Here is a 21425-nt window from a genome sequence, read left to right on the forward strand (position 1 = left end):
ATAGGAGCTCTGGAAAATTTGCCAAGGAATTGGATATTTGTTTAGCACCATATTATGAACTTAATCAAAAATTGCAGCTCAGCGGTAAGCAGTTTTATTTCTGATTTCATGAAATCTAAACCAGCCGAACTATTTCATGATAATCCTACAAATGATAACCAAGAGATTTCAAGCGATGAAGACATCCGGCCACTGCTGAATAAAGAGCACCTATAAAAATTTTATTCTCGAAGACAGCGATGAGGATTAAAAAAGCTTTCTTTTCTGTCTGCAGTATGTATATGTGTAATAAAATGTAGGAACAATTTTTAATTTTAATAATTTTATATAAATGTTTTATATTTTTCTTAAGTTATATGAATTATCTGATTTAAATAAAGAATTTACTTATTGCATATTTTATTTTGTTTTTTTAATTAAAAATAAAAAAGATGTCAGAACCTAACCCCTTTTTTTATAATGTGACTTGTAAACGCTAAGTTTCTGTGGAACCAATTAATCGCGTTGAACCAGGGAAGGGGATTCCTCGTTCTCCTTTTTAACTTTACTTTTTAATTTAAACTTTTATTATAACAATTATTTGAAAACGTATAAATTTATAATTAATAACTTATATACAACCATAACGATTAAAAAAGAACAGTATACTTATGTTTTAATTTACAGTTTTTTTAATTTTTGTTATTTGTAAAGAAAAAAATTGTTTAAGCGCAAGTACATTTTTTTATATAGATATAACATTATTGCAAATTTATAAATGATATTTATAGTAATAATATTTCAATAAATTTATTGTAATTAAAATTTTATTCAACTACCTGTCTAATAATCAATCTTATTTATTATCAGATGATTGAATACAAACCGGAATTTTTTTTTTATATAATCAATCAATTCAGCAAAATTTATAAATATTGAGGTGGGAAGCCTTGCAAAACTTTTTCAGCGTATAAATTTATTAATTAAAAAGAAAATGTAATTTCGCTTGTTGGAATAGATCTTTCAAGACCTGAAAAACATGAAAAAGTCATTTGATTTTCTTTTTTTTTAATATGTAATGAAATTAATTATTATTTCTATCAGTACATTTTTTTTACATCATACTAGCCGGTCAGGGCGAGCATAGCGAGCCCTTTTTGTTTAGCCAGATCTCTCGCGCTGATCTTTATCCTCATGGCTGTGAGAATAATATTTTTAAATAACAATTAAAGAATACAGACTATAAAAATACCTGAAAAAATAAATAAATTACAAAAAACAGAAGTAGTAACTGTAGTAATTAAAGTACATAAAAATTTGACAAGAAAAATTCACAAATTCACTTCCAAGGGAGCTAGAGCTACGATCTGTGGCTTAAAACCTTCCCTAAGATAATACAAATATATCGAAAAAACTTGAAAGTAATCGGTCGGTTGATTCTCGCGTGATGCTGTTGCAAACGGACAGACAGAACCCACCACAAACGTTTGCATTTATATATTAAATAAATACGTTATCGTACTTCAATAAAACGTATTTTTTCATTACTGAATTTAATTGATTTATTTATGTAAGTAAAAATTTTACAGAAGGTACCATGTAAAATTTGCACACATTAAATTATATTAATTTTTATTATTTTATTTATTAATCGAATTATAAATAGATAAATTCTATTTTATATGTATTTGAAAATAATGGATCTCTCTTCATTATTCTATTTTAGCATCGCTTAGTGCGTGTACAACAGCATAAATAAACTTTTTCTTTCTTAATATTGTTACCCCAAATAAACTAAAATCCTTAATATTTTAGCGGATAAATGGAGAATTTCATATCAAAGTCTCAATTGGAAAAGGAATATTTTTTGTAAAGCCCTGATTCGATTATTTGCTTATTCGACTGCCAGAATAGATATTACATATTTTTTTATAATATAAATTATGTATTAACTACATTATATATTTGTAAAAGATTTACTTCTTAGCTATATTTTGTACAGAATAGTACGTACTGTGTTGGTTGCTACAATACTATTTTCAAGGTCTAATAACAAAATAAAATCAATCAATCATTTAGTTTCCTCTTTCTTATTATATTTCTTTTATACCTGTCGTTTTATTCTTGAACTGCTAAATCATTCCGTACAAAATCTAACTATTAAATCTAACCACAAAGCTAGTGATTAGCTAAATCAAATACGGGATATAAAAAAATATATATTTTTAATACGTACAAATATCTACTAGAAAGACAATTCTACCGTTGTCAATATTTTTTTTATAAGAAGTTATACAAAACCTAGAGAACTATGCAAAATTTAATCATTGCGTTACATCTTTGCCGATGATTTTTAAGATTAAAAATCCATTTTATAATGAAGGTAGTTGTTTTTATTCTTCGTTATTTTATATGTTAATTTCATTCCATTACTGAAATATTTTCTTCAAAATAAAAACTTAGTAAAAGTATCAGCTCGACTTTAGTCTCCATGAAATGTACAAAAAAAAATTCTAAAAGTATTTCATAAAAAAACATTGATTTCGTTTTGATTTATTGTTCGGTCTTGTCATTGTGTGTATGTTTTTATTCTGAATATTATTTAACATACACACTTTCTAATTCAACGTATCAAAACAAAAGTCCCAGTTTTAATAATCATTTTTAATCACTTTTTTTAATAGCTACTCCTTACCGAAAAACTATTACTAAAACCTGATTTCGCTCGGTACGGATTTTATTCAGTTAAGTTATTATTACTATTTAAAGTCCGATAAAATTTTACGGAGTACTTTTAGTATTTTACGAAAGTAGTTAGAACTGAAAAGACAGCCTTCATATTAAACATACTACTGCAGAGAAAAAAATTTCGATGAGATTTAATCCATAAAAATAGTTTTGAACTTTTATTTCTTTGTACGAAGTAATCATTGGTGGATGACACTGTTATCCTTGCCGTTAACGAAGACCCTGAACTAGTCTCGCGGGAGCTGCAAATGGCAATGGACCTTTTCTGCGCATGACAGAAAGCATGGAAAATTAAAGTTAATCAGGATAAATCTAAGCGCGTCAAATTCGCCATGAGAATAGGTAACTTTCCCAGTATGAACATGGATGGTGTCTTGATCCCGCAAACAAAGAGTGTGCTGCACCTAGGACTTCACTTAGATCGGCGTTTGACCTGGAAGTATCACGTGAGGATGAAAAGGATTGTTTTTATTCTTCGTTATTTTATATGTTAATTTCATTCCATTACTGAAATATTTTCTTCAAAATAAAAACTTAGTAAAAGTATCAGCTCGACTTTAGTCTCCATGAAATGTACAAAAAAAAATTCTAAAAGTATTTCATAAAAAAACATTTACTGAACAACAACTGAACGTGACAACAACAACAACAACTTTACTTACAACAACTGAACGTGAACTATAGGGAACTGCATCGGTTTCTGCAGAGAAACTCACACCTCAGTTGTCAAATAAAATTCTGATTTACAAAGTTATCCTACGACCGATCTGGACTTACGTCGTCTGGGGGACAGCAAGTAATAGAACGTAGGAAAAATTAAAATACTTTTAATTTACTTTAAAAAGATACTCACTGAGATTTATTCCGCATTAATTTACAACGTTCATAAATTCCACCATGACATCGATATCTTTTTTATTCGTTTCCTTATATTTTCTGTCACCAGATATCTTACAACGCTTCCAAAGCAAGGTAACGAGAACAAATGTAGAGGCGCCATGGTTCACACTGAAAGATGAGATTCATGAATATCTGGAGCTTCCGACTGTCCGTGAGATTGTGAGACAGCACAGTGTTAAATACTAACAACTTTCAGAAAACTACATCATCCACTTAGCGATCAATCTACTTGATACTTTTTTCAGTTCCTTGTCCTGAAAAATCGAATAAAACAGATCCCAAAACTGTATCTCCCGTAATTTTCATCATGTCCAACGTAAAGCAGACAAATTCGATGATGAAAAACACTTTTTTTAGGTTTGAAGTACAATAATATTGTTAAATGACTAATAAATGCGAAAATTTTATTATCAAAACTTGTAGAAAATTATGAGAAAATTGATGAATAAAGTTTATGCGAAACAAAAAAAGATCAATTTGTATTATTGAAAATAAAACAGAACAAAATGTAACAGAAAAATGTTATGAATTTGTAAAAATGAAACACAACTATTTTTAATACAATAAATTTAGACCTTTGAAAAATTAAAATACTTTTAATTTACTTTAAAAAGATACTCACTGAAGTTTATTCTGCATTAATTTACAACGTTCAAAAATTCCACCATGACATCGATATCTTTTTTATTCGTTTCATTATATTTTCTGTTACCAACCTAATGATACCGATTTAAAAAAAATTAATCTCCCAACAAACAGTCTTTTTCAAAAACCTTCATGACATTAACCCACTCCGGAGATAAAAAGAAAAAATAAACGCTAACGCACATACGTACTTAGAAAAGTATATAACCAAGGTTTTGGCCCATGAAGCTTAAAACATCGAAAAATCCAAAAATGTAGGCAGGTGAACTTTTTACTAAACATCAGGACAATTACAGTTAAAAACATCAATTATGTTTTTTGTACGTTTTAAATCATAATCTGCACAAATAAATATATCCTGTAGGTTGACAGTTACAGGCGGCTCTTTAGTTATTCGCATCACACGTTAAAATGCAATATGTCCGTATAATAAAAATGTTAAACTAATAAAATAGTATTGTGACTGATGAAATATTATCAGCCAATGAAATTTTTTAGAAATTATATCGATTTTTCAACTTTAATAAGAGATAAATAATTCCACTCACAGGCATTAAAAGTAAAGTGACTATCTCTTCCGCTCAGTCTACTGCATGCATTATCGCATTATTTATTAAAATGTAATTATATCGAATTATGTCTTTTATAGATTCTAACCGAATATAGGTTATCGGGGTACAGTTGAAAAATAAATCTTTTAACAGTTTTTAATTTTTTTATCATTAAGTATAATTAATTCTAAATAAATGTTTTCTTGAGGTCAGAAGTCGAGAAACGCTACCTTTTAAATTTCCGTAACTTATATTATTTGCCAAAATATTATACGTAGCGATAAAATCAGTACATTTATGTAAATGAAATTTTTCTTAAAAATAAAACTTTAAAGCAATTTTATTTTATTTAAAATGATATGAATTAAATGCCCCTCCCTCATTGTTTATAATATTACGTATATGATATGAATATTAAATAGTAACTAATGGAATACAGTAGAGATTTGTTTATAATTAAACATTTTTCTATCATTTAAATCGAATTTGAAATAATTAAGTTTAGGAAATCGAAATGAGACAGTTCTTCGAATTTGTATTCCATTTCTTTATAATGTGTAATTGAAATGAAATCATTTCTGTTATAGAATCTCCTCGATTATAATTTTTAAAAAACTGATGTGGACACCACATGACTTCCTTGTACGCCTATTAAATTACAAATACACATTTTTTTTAAAAATGAAAAGCATATAAAATTTTATTTCATTTGAAAGTGAGATACGATCCAATTCTTTAATAAAGTGCCCACTTTACTAAAGAATTGGAGTTTCACAATTACATTGTGGTGGACATCACATTTTTTTGTGGTGTCCGTATCAGCATTTTGTATTAGTTTATATATTAATTTTGTTTCACGTTGCTCAAAAAGTTATGTGGTATAAGTGAGAACGTGTCGGATCCGTAACCATGCACACATCGCATCGGTTCGAATCCATCTTCATATACATGTACTTTTTTACCTTTTTTTTTTTTTTTTTAATTTAAATATATTGATTTATTAGAAATTATTAACCAGTGTAAACATGTTTGAATTAAAATGAAAAGTAAATAACATTTTATTTCACTTCTGATTTTTTTTTCATATATATATTTTTTTTTATTGTTATTGAATTATTAATTATTGTAAAAATATGTTCTACAATCAGAGGTTTATAAATCAATATATTTGAATTAAAAAAAAAAAGTTAAAAAAAAGGAGATGAAGTCGGATTCGAACCGATGTGTCTTCGCCTTGTAAGATTAAAATATTTCATTAATTAAAATTTTATTTGGCTATAACTCTGGAACCAATGAAAATAAGTACCACTTATGTACATCGTTACAAAGCTGTCAACGTGGGCTTATTACTGCAGTTAGGAAAAAATCCAAAATCCAAAGTTTTTGGATTTTGACCTTTTTTGAAAACTTTTGGTCAAGTCGATTCCAATCAAAAGGGGAGGTGCACAACTAGGTGTTACATCAGTCCTAAATCCAACATTTCAACATTCTATGGCTAATCGTTTTTGAGATATGCGAGATACATAACGTACGACGTCACGCCGAAACTAGTCAAAATGGATTCAGGGATGGTCAAAATGGATATTTCCGTTGAAATCTGAAAACCTAAATTTTTGGCGATCAAAACCTTGGTTATATGCTTTTCTAAGTACGTATGTGTGTTAGCGTTTATTTTTTCTTTTTATCTCCGGAGTGGTTTCATGAAGATTTTTGAAAAAGACTGACGGACTGACGGAGACAGAAGGAGCGGGATCAAGACACCATCCATGTTCAAATGTCCAAATCCATGTCCAAAAAGATGAAGAAAAAAATTGAAAAACTGAGATGAAATTTTTAACTTTTTATGAGATTTTTTAAGTCGTTTTTTTAAATTTATTTTTATTTTATATATTTTAGTTTCATTTTTACTCAAAATATAAAAAATTTTAAAAAAAGATGCTATCTGTATGGAAATTATTAAGAACACAAAGACAAGATTATGCTTAATAAATATAAGAAAAGAAATACAGAAAAATGACGTAATAAGACTGTTAAAGGCCTTTAGTAGACAGTAAATGTAACCAGTAAACAAGAAGCTTTCACGATAAGGATTTCAAAAGAATCTTCGTCGTGTAAAAAATGATAATGTATATATAAAAAACTTCGCCATCGTAAAATTCTTTTAAATAAAACATTATAGGTATAATAACAATTTATTATTTTTAGCAGATTTCTTAAAAGCAGGTAAAGTTTTTTTTTAATCTAGATTAAAGCCTTGCTTTTCACAATATGGGCCGACTTCGATGATTTTTTTTTGTGCAGAAGGCTGATCTAGTTTCTAGAGAAACTTTTATTTCGTAATAAATTTCTTCGCGTAAATTAAGAACAGATCTAAAAAAAATTCTAGATAAAAGATCTGAAGACATTTTTCTATTCTTTTTTGTCTTCAATTGAATTTTTGAATGTTAATGATTTTTATGTATGTAGTAGCTGATGGCATTTTGATATCCAAACTCAATAATGTTTTCATGCAAAATTTCAAAATGTTTTAAAATTCTAAAAGAATCTTCGTCATGTAAAAAATGATAATGTATACATCAAATAAGTAAAACTATCACACACATTTCAGAAGTCATTAGTCTTAGCTCATGCCCGTTAGTAGTTATTTACATCGTTTCTCTTTACATTCCTTTTGTTATTTTTTTTCAAAGCACAGGTTTCACACCTTTTCACTTCTTGATATAGAATTTTTTTAATATAATCATGGATTTTAGTAGAATTACCCATATTTTAAGTTAAAATAAAGCTAAAAATTTAATATAAAATAATCCATAAAAAAAATTAACTGTCCACATCCGTATAAAATAAAAAAAAGCTGACAACACAGTTGTAGGACTTTCCTTCAAAGCGGATAAAGCCGCGTTCGGGAAAGTTCTACAACTGTGGATTGTTTCTAATGCACGGCTTACACATACAACTTAATTAAAAATATTTATCATTTTATTTACGTGTAATATTTTTTCATTTATTTAATTCAATGATTCTACCTAAAGCGCGCGCGCATATCCTATTTAATTCGCGCTGGTGTGGCGGTACTAGCGGCGACGGTCGGAACTAACTAAAATAATGTAATTTTACAATTTACATAGAACAAATTTTGCTTATTCGGTTGTCAGACTGGTGTAATCGCGGGGCTTAACACACCAGGTATCGAGTCAACCGAGCGATCGAGTTCGAGACCCAGCCAGACCGAGTTACTTTTTACACTTTAAATATTATTCATTTATTTAATTCTAACGTTCACGCATGACGTCACAACATATCAGACGACTACAATAGTATTTTTGGGTTGGGGATGCGATTTTGCAAATATTGTTATTTTTTTAATTGTTAACAAATGTTCCTAAGCAAAATATGATCTTAATTCCTTAGATGAGATCTCGAGATATTGAAGATGACCTCTCTACGGCCTCACCCCCTTAACCTTTTAAGTTGAAAATTTAATGGCATCAATGCCTCGCATAGAAATAATCTGACCAAGTTTGGTTAAAATCGGTCCAGTAGTTCTGAAGATATAAGGTGATTTAGAGGCCAACACCGAACACACACACACACACCTACATACGAACATTAACATCCGGAAAATTTCCATCCCAGATTTTTGGGTTCCTTAGGTGTTAAAACGTCAAGAGCCGATGAAAACCGCATACGCCCAAGTTGGACCGATTACAATATTTTCTTTTCTAGAGCTATAGCTCTGTAATAGCGCTATCTAAACGAGAAAGTAAAAGTAATACTTTTTATTTAAATTTCAGTTTTTTATCTCAGCGCCTAATTAAGCGTAAGTTAACTGTTGATGGATTTTTTTTTTAATTTGGCACCAACTTAAAACCTTCGATAATTAAGAAACAGTCAATAGTACTCGTATCATTCTATACATCGCCTTTTTTTAATTTGTTCTTGTCGATCGGTAAATGTAAAATGATTTTATTTTCTTTCACGTGACATTATTTGTAGTACATAAATTCAACTTTACCCAACATTTCGAATTCTTAATACTACTTAGAAATTAGAATTCTTAAAAAAGAAAATACTAAAATAAAAAAATAAACGAAAGTATAATAATAATACGAAGAAAACTACTACATAAGAACATTTTAATTTTTTAACATAATAGTAATATTTTTTCCTATAAATCGAGGTATTTAAATTATTAAGAAAGCAGTCAAAATACGTTTATATGCACTAAAAATCAACATCTTAGAGTCTGTTCTTTTTTTACAAGTTCGGAGAAATTGGTTGCGTAAAACTGAAAAAACGGTATAATAAATTTTTTATTAATATAATTTTGATAAATAATTACATCATTTTTATATGTAATCTACTGTACTACACAAAAAAAAATTAGTAGAAAATATATTGCCTAGAAGTTTCCCTAAATTGTGGTTAATGTAATGGATTTTTTGAATCTACAAAGTATTTATAAAGTAGATTGAGTAGCAAATACTTCATAGATAGCTCTGGCTTAGTCGGATATATATCCAAAGAAGAAGCCGTAAATCTACTTCGATGAATTCTATAGATTTGCCGATTTCGTGTTAATTAATGATTTTGAAATAAAATATTTATGCTTTACATTTTATCTGTAGTTGTTAAAATAAGGCAAATCTGTGCCAAATAGTTACACACAATTTGTTGATTTCCTTGTTAATAAAACAACTCGTTAACATATCTTTGTACAACAGCTTTACACTGCTAAGCAGTAAAAGTTTTTCTTATTCTAACGAGGTAATCCTTTGACAGTATAAATAATCTTGGCGCACTTTCCGTAACCGATCTACAAAGGGCAATTTACATTTATTAGATATGTAATTTTATTTTAATTTTCTTAAACCATTAACTGTGTAGAAAATTTAAATCTTTATAAATATTTTTCTTTCTTTGCTTTAGAATTTACAAATACTGTACATATAGGATAAATAATGTACACTGTTTATTAAATAATAAACAATATAGACAACGAAAACGCCTAATCAGTTTAATTTAGGAAGTTTATGGAAAATGCTTTTACAACTTTTTTTAAAACTTAGAGGGTTGTAATCAGTAAACGAGTACTTATCTTTAATTTTTTACAGACAAATTTCAATATTGAAATGAATCGCATATGAAAATACCAAGTAACTGTTGAATAAAATGAGACCATCCTCGACTTTCTGGTACCATAACGAAGTAAATTATTAACCTTCAAACTCATTATCAAAGATACGTACAACGCGAATAGTATGACAACCATTTTTATTAAAAACATAAAAAATACTAAATGACAGACATAAATTTAAAGTCTACTCAATTTCGACTAAATTTTAAATACTTGTATGTTGTAGAAAAAAGATTGTTGACAATAGCATAACTGGTACTAGAGTGAGAACTGCAGCACCAGTCCCTGAACAAAAAGCACTAGCGACAAAAAAAATGATGATATGAATTTCGAAACCGTCATATTTATTAGATACGGTTCCGTCTATCTTTCAAAAGATCTATAATTGTAACAAAATTTTTATCGCCCACCGTCGTAAACAAACAATAGAAAATTAAATTAAGATAGGATTTGTTCTAACTGTTTTAAAAGTTTTTTAACGTTTGTGGTACGCAATTTATAATATTTTCTACTGGTATAAAATAATATATTTATATTATATTTAATATATTTTCCTAAAGTATAATTATTTATTTGTGGTATCCACATTTATAGCTAAATGTTCTCATTAAAATATTCAACGGGAAGAGTAACAGCAAATCCAGTACTAACATCAATTTAAAGTTCCAAACAAAGTTTACCGGAATATTAGTATGTTAAATATTAATATTAAAAAAAATAATTGAATATGGGAATATTCAAGTTTAAAGTAAAAAATATTTATAAATATTTTACGTATCTTATACCCTACTACCGCACCCCGTCGCGACTTCGCCCACAATATAGATGTAGCTTCACTCGCAATGCTTTTTTAATAGAAAATTTATTTTTTTATAAATAAAAAATATTTAATCAACAATATTATATTTAGATTTTCATTAGATCCTGATAAAACGGTAAATAAACATTTTTATGAAAAATACTGAAGGAATATATAAACAGTGAATTGTTGCCCAAAACTTAAATAAAGGAAAACAAAAAAAGGAAGATAAGAAAATTGAACAATATTTGTTAGACCAATTCATTTTATGAATGAATTACAATAGTTCAATATAAAAGTCCAATAAAGATAAACAAAAAATTTATTACAATTCCAAATCTAGCATCCCCATCACTGCTTCGCCCGTGCTCTACCTTTTTCGATTTTTCCCTATTTCCCTTTTCCGATTTTTCCCTTTCTCCCTTCTTCTCCGGTTTTCGATTCCAGTTGGTTTTCGATGAATTTCGGTATAGGTTCATTTTGCCGCTAAGCAGAAATCATGGTAAATTCTTTGTTATTCCTAATTTAAAAACAAAGCCTTTTCCGTACACATATTTATTATGAACTTTTTTCATTATTTTAAACAGAGAGATACAGCTGTAAAATTTAACGGTATTCTTCTGGAGCACTCACACACTCATTCTGTCGCTCTGCGCGCGCACACGATGTATTAATATTACTTATTTGACAGATGTAATGAATTACTTCATTTCCATGCTTTACCTATGCTTTTAATCTCAACCAATTTTTTTGTATCTGACATCTTCAGTTAATTGCTTTACATATTCTAATTTTTTAATTCCATTTTAATTTAATTATTTATTTATTTTAAAATTAATTTAATATTATTTTATTTAATTTTAATTAAATTTATTTAATCCCTTCCTCTTCCCCCATTTCCCTTTCCCTTCCTCTTTTCTTTTTTCTCTTTTCCCTTTCCATTTCCGTTTTTCCTTTTCTCCATTTTCCCAGTTTCCCCTTTTTATATTTTTTTGCATTTTCTCCTTCTTCCCTTTTACATTTTTTTGATTTTTTCCTATTTCCCTTTTCCGATTTTTCCCTTTCTCCCTTCTTCCCCGCGCGTAAATCGGTCCACTAGTTTTTTAGTTTATACCGGACACACATATCGGAAACACTGCAATGGAATCGTAAAATATTTAGTATAGCGTATGTTGCTTTTACGTCCAACAGATAGCGCTGTTAACACGAAATTTAGTTTTTTATCGATTTGAACCCCTTAAAATCAAAATTTCGCAAAATCCTTTCTTAGTGTACGCCTACTTAAAGATACGAAGGTACCCTGAAAATTTCAAGTCTCTGCCTATAATAGTTTTGGTTGTACGTTGATTATGAGTCAGTGAATCAGGCAGAACATTCTCTTTTATATAAGAGATTAGATCGCTTGTGCCGATCGATTCTTATCAGAAATATTTTCTTGAAATAGAAGATATATAATTTTACATCTAGACGACCGTTTATTGCTAAAAGGTTGTCGAATGTCGTGATATTATTTAATTCAAAGTTTCTTCCACTGTCCTTAAACTGTAGTAGTCTTAGATTATTGTAAAATATGTTATAGAACTGAGTAAATTTCCATTATTCAATTAATGTTGCGAAAAAACAACGAAAATCTATGTTTGTATGTAAAATCGTTCAAATTCTATTATACACAGCTCAAATTATTTCAATTACTTACAAAAAATAAAAAATAAAACGGTCATCATATTGCAAAAACTAAATGTAAAATAAGCACAAGTTTTCTAAACAGTTTTCTTCAAATAATGAGAAGATTTATTACAACTTTTTTTTAATTTATAAAAGAGATATTACGTAATTTAAAAAGAGGGTGAAATGCATACGGATGCTTTCATAGAGATCACTTTTAATATTAATAAAAAATTCGCTTACGTAATACCTGAATGATCCCTAAACGAGGTTTCCCTTTAGAAAATAATTAATCATCTTCTATAAGGAATCGCTTGTTATAAAAACTGCTTCTTATAAATATCATAGATTTTAAATGAGCCGATTAAAAATTGAAAAATATGTATCTTCAACAAAAAAATAGGTAATTAATCCGGATTACAAATCGCTAAATAGCATCCAAATTAAAGTATATCATCAGGCCTCTATACAAAACCTCGACGGAAAATAACTTTTCACGATAGTAATCAATTTCATATCGCATTACCTTGTCAGACGAAATGAAAAATGTTTGTAATATTGCACTGCCGCGATAAGCCTAGTTTTGATTAATGAAAATTACATGACACTTTAGGGATTCATAAATAAAAATTTTATCTACATATTTACTTATATGTATTGTAATATGTCTATAACAGATACCAACTTTACAAAATAGTTAAGTAAAAAAGTAAAGTTAAGTTAAGTAAATTGTTTATCCTTTTTTATTTTAATCCGATTTCCTAAATCTTAAGATTGTACTGCCGAAGACGTATACAGATTTTAAACCGATCTATATGTAAAAAAATCAATTACTAATTAACAATACTAATTACTCGTAAATATCTATAACAGCATGTCTTCAGTGATAGATTTTTCTGATTCTTGTTACTCTATAAAGGTGACTTAAATGTCATTAAAAAATTTTTCATTTAAAATTTGTTAAAATAAACAATTCAAAATGCGAAAAAATGTTTTAGTCTCATCCAGACACTACCAGAAATTTAAAAAAAATTATCTACTTTTTTTTTTATTCGTACCAAAATGTAACCATTTTTACATAGATACATTTTTACATCGAAACATTCTGTCTCATGTTATTATGTTTCTGTAAAAATGTCCATCGTCAATATAATTGTAAAACAGTGTCATTGGCACAATCTATTACATAAGATTTTAGGAGATAGCGTGGAACGATCACGCGCAACCATAAAATAAAAGCCTCTGTGATCTGCCTGTCAAGGAACGCTGGCAAAATTTACTTAACAGTTACTATGTGCGGAAGTGTCACTGTACGCGTCATAATAATATGGTTCGCGTCTACTTGTTACTGCACGGAAGCGTATTTGCCGGAGCTTTAAAAAGAAGATAGCCGACTGAAAAGGTTTACGTCAAATTACTCAAACCAGACACTTTTCAAAAAGATGGTTTAAAAACGACAATTATTGTGTTTGGTAAAAAAAAATCGTTACAATGTGTAATAAAGTTTTATTCAAATGATCAACAAGAGGTTAAAAATAAATATATTTTATTTAAAATTTTAGGGGCTTTTCCCCCCAATATTCGTAAAAATAAAAAAAAAACCGTATTAATTAACAGCGGTTATAGAGTTATTTTTATAACAAAAAGGGTTAAAAATATTTTCAAACCGACAAACAAAAGTAGTAAAAAGTAAAATCAAAAGAAATTAATTACGATTAAAGCTATCAGTAATATTGAATTATTTAGAACAAAGTACCAACTATTTCAATGACAAAATTTACTATTAGACTTGGAAAGCCCAACGAGAGAGAATGGCATTGTTTTAAAGGAAATTCGTGTATTCTCATTTGCGTAAAATTATACTTCCAAAAGATAATATTCAAATATCTGTCACTCTGTTGTTCTCACGACAGGTTGACAAACGTAATAGGAAATTAGAAGGACCGTGTTAAGAAAATTTACTACATCCTTGTGTTAAAATACAAAATGGGTTTGACGTTGGTTGGGCGAATATTATAATATATTACATTTCGGATACGGTTAAATATTTATAATAAGTAACCGTATTATTTTAAACTTAAAATTTGTTTGTAATAATTTTTACTCAAAAGAAATAAGTCAAGCAGTATTGATATGTTCGTACATTAAACTTACCACCACTTTCACAATTACTTGTTTGTATTATCATTATATTTTCGTCAAATTCTTATAAAATACCTTTTCCTAGAGTTGTCAAACCAACATAAAAGTTAAAAAAAATTCATTTATTTAGTCTCTATTTTTATATAACACGATTAGTTGAACCTTTTAACTTAACAAAAAACTGAAAAAAAACACACATTATTTTACTATTTTTTTAAACTAATTCGAAGTTAAACCGCACGGAAAAATTCTCCAAATATATCCAATTATCTGAAATATTTATTCGGTAGGGCGTTTTAATTATCTTTAAAGATTATAAAAACGAATATGTTCGTTTAGATAAAAGCGAGTAAGAAAGTATGAAAAATAATAAATAATAATCCACCAGGTTGGTCTAGTAGTGAACTACTAGAAATCAACTGATTTCGATGTCAAGAGTTCCAAGGTTCAAATCCTAGTAAAGTCAATTACTTTTATACGGATTTGAATACTAGATCGTGGTGGTTGGGTTTCAATTAACCACACATCTGAGGAATGGTCGACCTGAGACTGTACAACACTACACTTCATTTACATTCATACATATCATCCTCATTCATCTTCTAAGTAATACCTTAAGGTGGTTCCAGAGGCTAAACAGAAAAAAAAAGAAAGATAAAAGCTAGTAAGAAAGTATAAAAAAAAATAAAATTAGATATGTATCTCATTTCATGACGCATAAAGATGTTTGTAAACAAAAATAATATAAATCTTGGGTCAGTACAGGCAATTTGCATTAACTTTCTCAAAAAATGAAAAGGCCTTATCCGTAGCTGCACTAGCAGCTGCATAGTTTATATCCAAGAAAACAAACATTGTTAAACAAACAAAATGAATAAACCAGGCTTAGTAAATTAAAAATTGTAATAATAACCATTGTTGAATGAGGTAGATCACTGGAAATAATGATCTATAAATTGAAAACAGCTGATCTAAAAACAACTCACTGATCGATGACAATTAGAAAAATGTATTTATGAGGCGGGTTAACAAATTGTATATTTAGAATTCTTTCGCGTGTTTTACACGATCGTAAAATACCTATATGAAAAAGTAGTAAAAAAAATTATATTCTTTAGTTTTTTGAAGAAATATTACTAAAGAAATAAAATTTTCACAAGTTGACAAAAAATAGATAACAGAATAAAATAAAACCCTCTCGACTTTTTTATCCTTTTAAGAAATTATCCTTTTCACCTCATTACCTGATATATATAACGCGTTTAATATATATTTTCTAAAATATAGGGAACAACCAGATAAAAATTTAACAAGTAAATGTTATATTTATCAATACAAATTTTATAAAAAAAGCCGCACATTTTATTGGAAACATTTGTTTTTTTTAATACTCAATAACAAAAAATGCTCTCCATTAGAAATAGATTTTGTCCCAATAAGCGAAGATGACTACTTTACACGTTTTAGAACACATTTTACCAAAATATTTCAAACGAATGTAATTTTAAAAAACTTTTCAGTGATTTTTAAAAAAATGTCAAAATTTTAATTCACAAATAACTTCTGATTTTTTTCCATTTTTTTTTTTTTTTACAATCACAAGTTAAGAATTATTAAAATCAATATATTTAAATGAAAAAAAAGTAAAAAAAAAAAAAAAAAAAATAGGAAATGAAGTCGAGTTCTAACCGATGTGCCTTCCCTTTGTAAGATCCAAATATTTCATTAATTAAAATTTTATTTGGCTATAATTCTGGAACCAATGAAAATAAGTACCACGTATGATATATCGTTGAAAAGCTCTCAATGAGGGCTTATTACTGCAGTTAAGAAAGAGTCCAAAATTTTGGATTTTGGGCTTCTTTTAACACTTTTGATTGCAATCAAAAGGGGAAGTGCACAACTAGATATTACAACAGTTCTAAATCCAAAATTTCAACATCCTACGGCTAATCGTTTTTGAATTATGCGAGACACATACGTACGTACAGACGTCACGCCGAAACTAGTCAAAATATGGATTCAGGGATTGTCAAAATGGATATTTTTGTTGAAATCTGAAAACTGGGATTTTTCGCGATTACAATACTTTCTTTACTTCGTACAAGGAAGTAAAAACCGAAATAATTAAAAACTTTTTAGATATTTTTCGGAACTTTAAAATAAGATTTCATTTTGGGAAATAAATTAAAACAATTAAGGGGTTTGTATTCCTGTAATATTCGTCCATCTAATCTGAAGCATCAAAAACTATCAAAAACTACTAGTTATCAAAAACTACTTTTTATCGTAGTACTACAATCTCAGATAAGATATACGCGCTCCATATTACGGATTTAAACATTCCAGATTACCTAGAAGCCAGAATGTTGTATACTGCTACACCAAATAGCCGGCTTGCTTTAAATTTAAAAAATCTAAGTTTTATACATAAATGGTACACGAACCTTTAAAATAATTAAAGGTTTTTTAATCAATGATGTTTAGTGACCGACCTTGAACGGGGTATTACTTTCATATTAGCAGAACCTTATTAGAGCATTTTTTTCAGAACTCTCTAAAATAACCTTACGTAGTTCCCATAACAATAAATGGACATAAATAACATAGATATGACTGGAAGGAACTTAAGCAACAAAAATTAACGTAAATTACTTTCTAAACCAAATCATTAAAATAAGTAAAGTACGGTGGAGCGGTAGTATCATACTTTCATCCATAAGGCCCCAGGTTCGAATTTCGGTCACGCTTGGCACTGTCATACACTAAAAAAATTTCCATATTCCAGCGCACAAGCTTCGAGTTTAAGTGAAGAAATAATAACAAAAAAATTTAATCTTAAAAAATAAGAATGAACTTACTTTCCCCTGAAAAATTTTGTGGTTTTGTCCACTACAAATCAAATTTAGAAAAAACTTGTTTTTTCTTTACTTTTAATATTTATAAATTCATAGAATAGAATCAAAATTCAAAAAAGATAAATTTACTGAAATGTTTTCATAATTAAATATTTTAAGGAATCATATATTTAACAATTTTAAAAATGCCAATTTACAAAAATGAAAAAACAATTAACGTACTGCACTGTAAATAATATTATTTAGCAAATAATGTCTTTAATGTAAAGTAGGAAATATTACGGAATAATACAAACGTTTATTAATCTACTATGTAATCTACATTATAAACTTTAATTTTGTTAATTAAAGAAAATACGTAACGTTTAATAAAATGTATGTAGGACACAGATAAAACTAAAATAATACCTTGAAAACAATAATTTACACTAGTTTCTTCCAAAAATAAAAGTAACATATTAACTCACCCTGGGATAAGGCACCCTTCTGTTTGAGATAAAAAGTCAGCCCTCTCTGGTTTCGTCACATCCACATACATCTCGCAGATAAACACAGTTACCAACCGATGCAAGCATCAACAAACAAACGTGGTTATCACAAGACTTATGACAGACAGCAAGCGCGTGCCGTTCAGTGCCACAAACAAAACATAACCCCCTCTACATTTTATCGGAAACTAGTACGTTAAACCAGCGCTATCTAGCATTTTATTAAAACACTAACAGCTTACCAGGCGTCAGTTATTAGGCGGCGGATTCATTTCTGCAAAATGTTCAACTTTTTACTACGAAAGACAAGTACCTTTAATTTTAGACATGGTCTGATTTTCACTGTTTTTCCTTTACTTTTTTAATTTATCCTATGCCAGTCACATTTTAATCTAAACACAATTTGTTGTAAACGTTTTTCGTTTAATAAATTGATTTTGGCCAGACGGAATTTGGTTCGGTTACGTAGGAAATGTACAAACATAACTAACACAAATTTTATAACTGCTCTCGCACTTGTTTATATTTATGTAAATTTTACTGGCACTAAGGTACAATAATACTCTGAGCGTTTTTACGTCATTAATAAATTATATTTTTTTTTTACAAAAACCTACAGTTTAATGTGAACTAAACCAACTTTATTTTGATATAATTTTTTACAATTTATTGTTTGTATCCTTTAGGATCGGCGATGAAAATTAATAACATATTAGATATTTAAATGTATTTTAAATAATCATTTATAGAAAACCTTTTTTTTAATTTTGTTGAAAACTTTTTTGTATAAACAGCTATGCAATAAAATAAAAATTTTCCCCACCATTATATTAATTTTATTATAATTTTTATTTTTTTTAAATCAATCATAATCTTTACCTGGCTATATGCCATCCTTACTAAAACACATGGTCATACTTTATTTTCTCACTGGTCATACTTTTTGTAAATAGATTGCAGGTTTTCTACTACCAGCACTGCACATTAACTTCAAATAATCTGCAAATGAACAGTTGCAACTAAATCATAATAACATAAGAGGTTGGTCTTCTTACACCGAGTGTAGCAAAATAATAAGCAATTATAAGTGAAATTTAAATAAGTACAGTGGTTTAATATTCATTTCACTCAAATTAAAAAATTAATATTTTTATAATTTAATATTTATAAATTTAATGGTCAATTTGAAAGAATCTTTCAACTTTTATATGTGAATGATTATTACAAATTATCCACAGTTATTTTTTTTTCTCATTAGCACTTAAATTTGATCACTATATACTGTGCTGTTCTTATCAAAATAAGTCGGACAAATTTTTTAAGAAAAAAATGTTTTGATTATCCTACGACTGTGGAAATATTGGGTAATACACAATAGTAATATGCAAGATAAAAAAAAAAATGACATCAATACTGTTTACATTGATCTCACCAATGGTACAAATTTTGCATATAAAAGAGAGATTCACTAGAAGAAATGAAAGGTTATTATCCAAGCTTTATCTTTTAATTTTTTTTTAACAAAGAGATTAATCTTTTTTGTGGGGGATGGAAGTATTTTACAGTCTGGGTACTTTCATATTTTATATGGTTACATTCTTGAACAGTAAAAAATATTAGATATTCTGTTTAACTACAGTTCTTCTCTGTTCAGTTCAACTCCTTTTCAGCAAGGATTCAATCAGCATGAAAAAACTGACATTCAAACATTATAACTTACATAAACTGCATAAGGTCTCTACATCATTACTACTAAAAAAAATTCCAGCTACCTAATTCCTGTTTGTTACAGATTATTTTAATATTCTCCTTTCTAACAAACAAATTTCTTAAGTAGTTACCAAATTAAGATATCACCAATATTTCTCTGGTCTTCTATATTTAAAATGAGCCAATACATCTTGATTCTAGTCTCAACCTGTCTTTTACTTTCCTCTACATATCCTGTATTGCAATAAATGCCTTATCTTAACACTTAAATTTATGAATTTACATTTTTCTGTCAAGCTTAATTTTATCTTCATTGTTTCTGAAAATAGATCAATCAAATTTGGCTTTTTTGGGCTTAATAAACAATTGAATAAGTTATTGAAATGGAAATCTTTTTCATGTCTATAGTTGTTTTTTCCCCCAATAAATTCAAGTGAGAAAAGGTTTTTCTGAAATTTATGACAACTGACGTAATTATTAAAAAAATTTCAATTGAAAGGATGGATCTGATGTTTCTAATCTTATTGAAAAATTTTAAATAATTAACCAGAGCATTAAATTTATCTGTAAAAGTTTAAGTAAACAGATATTACCACTTCTGGACAACAATTTCATTGAGATAACAAAATCACTTTTGATATTTTCAGATTACACATGGAAAGATAGATTAATTTTTTTTCACATAAGCAACACAAACTGGTGATGGTTAATTGATTATGATGGATTAATGTGATGGTTTAAAGGGTAAACAAGATGCAATTTGGTCTTCAAGTTAATCAGCTTACCATAAAAAAATAAATTTTATTAAAGACACAGAAAAATTCAATGTTTTTACTGGAGAAACAATATAGCAAAACAATATTACTTTAGAGAAAAAGGATTACAAAATTTTAAATAATAATTCTGGAAGTAAAATTTGTTACAGGTTAATGATCATTTTCTTTACTTCTAATTTATTAATTATAAGTATTTATGTTTAAAACAAAGATGATAATAATAATAATGGTCTGAAGTAGATAATCCCCACGTCCAAAAGATACAATCTACGTTCCACATCCAGGATGGTAAAAGTTGTACGTAAGTATAACAACTGAAGCTGGCTAATGGGGCTCTGAATATTTCCTCAGAAATGTGGTCATTCATTACAATAATGATCCCAACCTGATCTTCAGGTCACTCCTTGGTGACCTGAAGATCTTGTATAGTAGATAACAATTTTGGGTATGGACCTAACACTACCCTATAATAAGCTGGATATGTGGCAGCCAGGGTTGATGTGAAGCAAGTGTAACAAACTCTTCTGTTGTCCTACACAATGGCAAGCATGTAATAAGGTGCCCATGTGTGTTGGTGCATGAGAAGCCTGGAAGCTTTGAAGTATGAATTTGTAATGAGAACAGTTTACTCAGACCTAAGTACCTGGTAATTAAGAGATGATAATTTTAAAAGGTAAGCCCTTTTCTTATTGCTTGTGAAATAGGCAATTGTGCTGGTGGCCAAGTAAAAGAAATTTATAGACATTAAATGGTCTTTACATTGAAACAGCCAATGACAACCAGTCAAGAAGATCTGAGCTCTAAAAAAAAGTAGACAAGTGTGCTGTACATGTTGATCTTCACAGAACTCTCTCAATACAACACAGGGTGAGTTTGTCATGAATTAATTGTTTTAAGCAGGAAGGAAATTGTTTGAGCAGTTGTCAAAACAGGGTGTAACAGAATGCCGAATCGGAGTATGAGAAGAAACGGCAAAGTTCTACCTTCTGTTTCTCATGTGCTTACTTTTAACAACATTCCTTGTCAG

The 21425-nt window shown here is 28.4% G+C and overlaps 1 protein-coding gene across 1 annotated transcript in view; it reads right to left on the reverse strand.

The window, feature by feature from the left end:
* The window catches only part of LOC142320528 (ciliary microtubule inner protein 2B-like), a 171356-nt gene extending 153306 nt beyond the window's left edge, over positions 1-18050 (reverse strand). The window contains exon 1 of the mRNA XM_075358418.1: positions 17892-18050. Coding sequence (XP_075214533.1) covers positions 17892-17962 — 71 coding nt within the window. The 5' untranslated portion in view covers positions 17963-18050. The remainder of the gene's footprint in view (positions 1-17891) is intronic.
* Between the last annotated feature and the right edge of the window lie 3375 nt (positions 18051-21425).

This window comes from Lycorma delicatula, chromosome 1 (genome assembly GCF_047948215.1).
Source record: "Lycorma delicatula isolate Av1 chromosome 1, ASM4794821v1, whole genome shotgun sequence".
Classification (NCBI taxonomy): domain Eukaryota; kingdom Metazoa; phylum Arthropoda; class Insecta; order Hemiptera; family Fulgoridae; genus Lycorma; species Lycorma delicatula.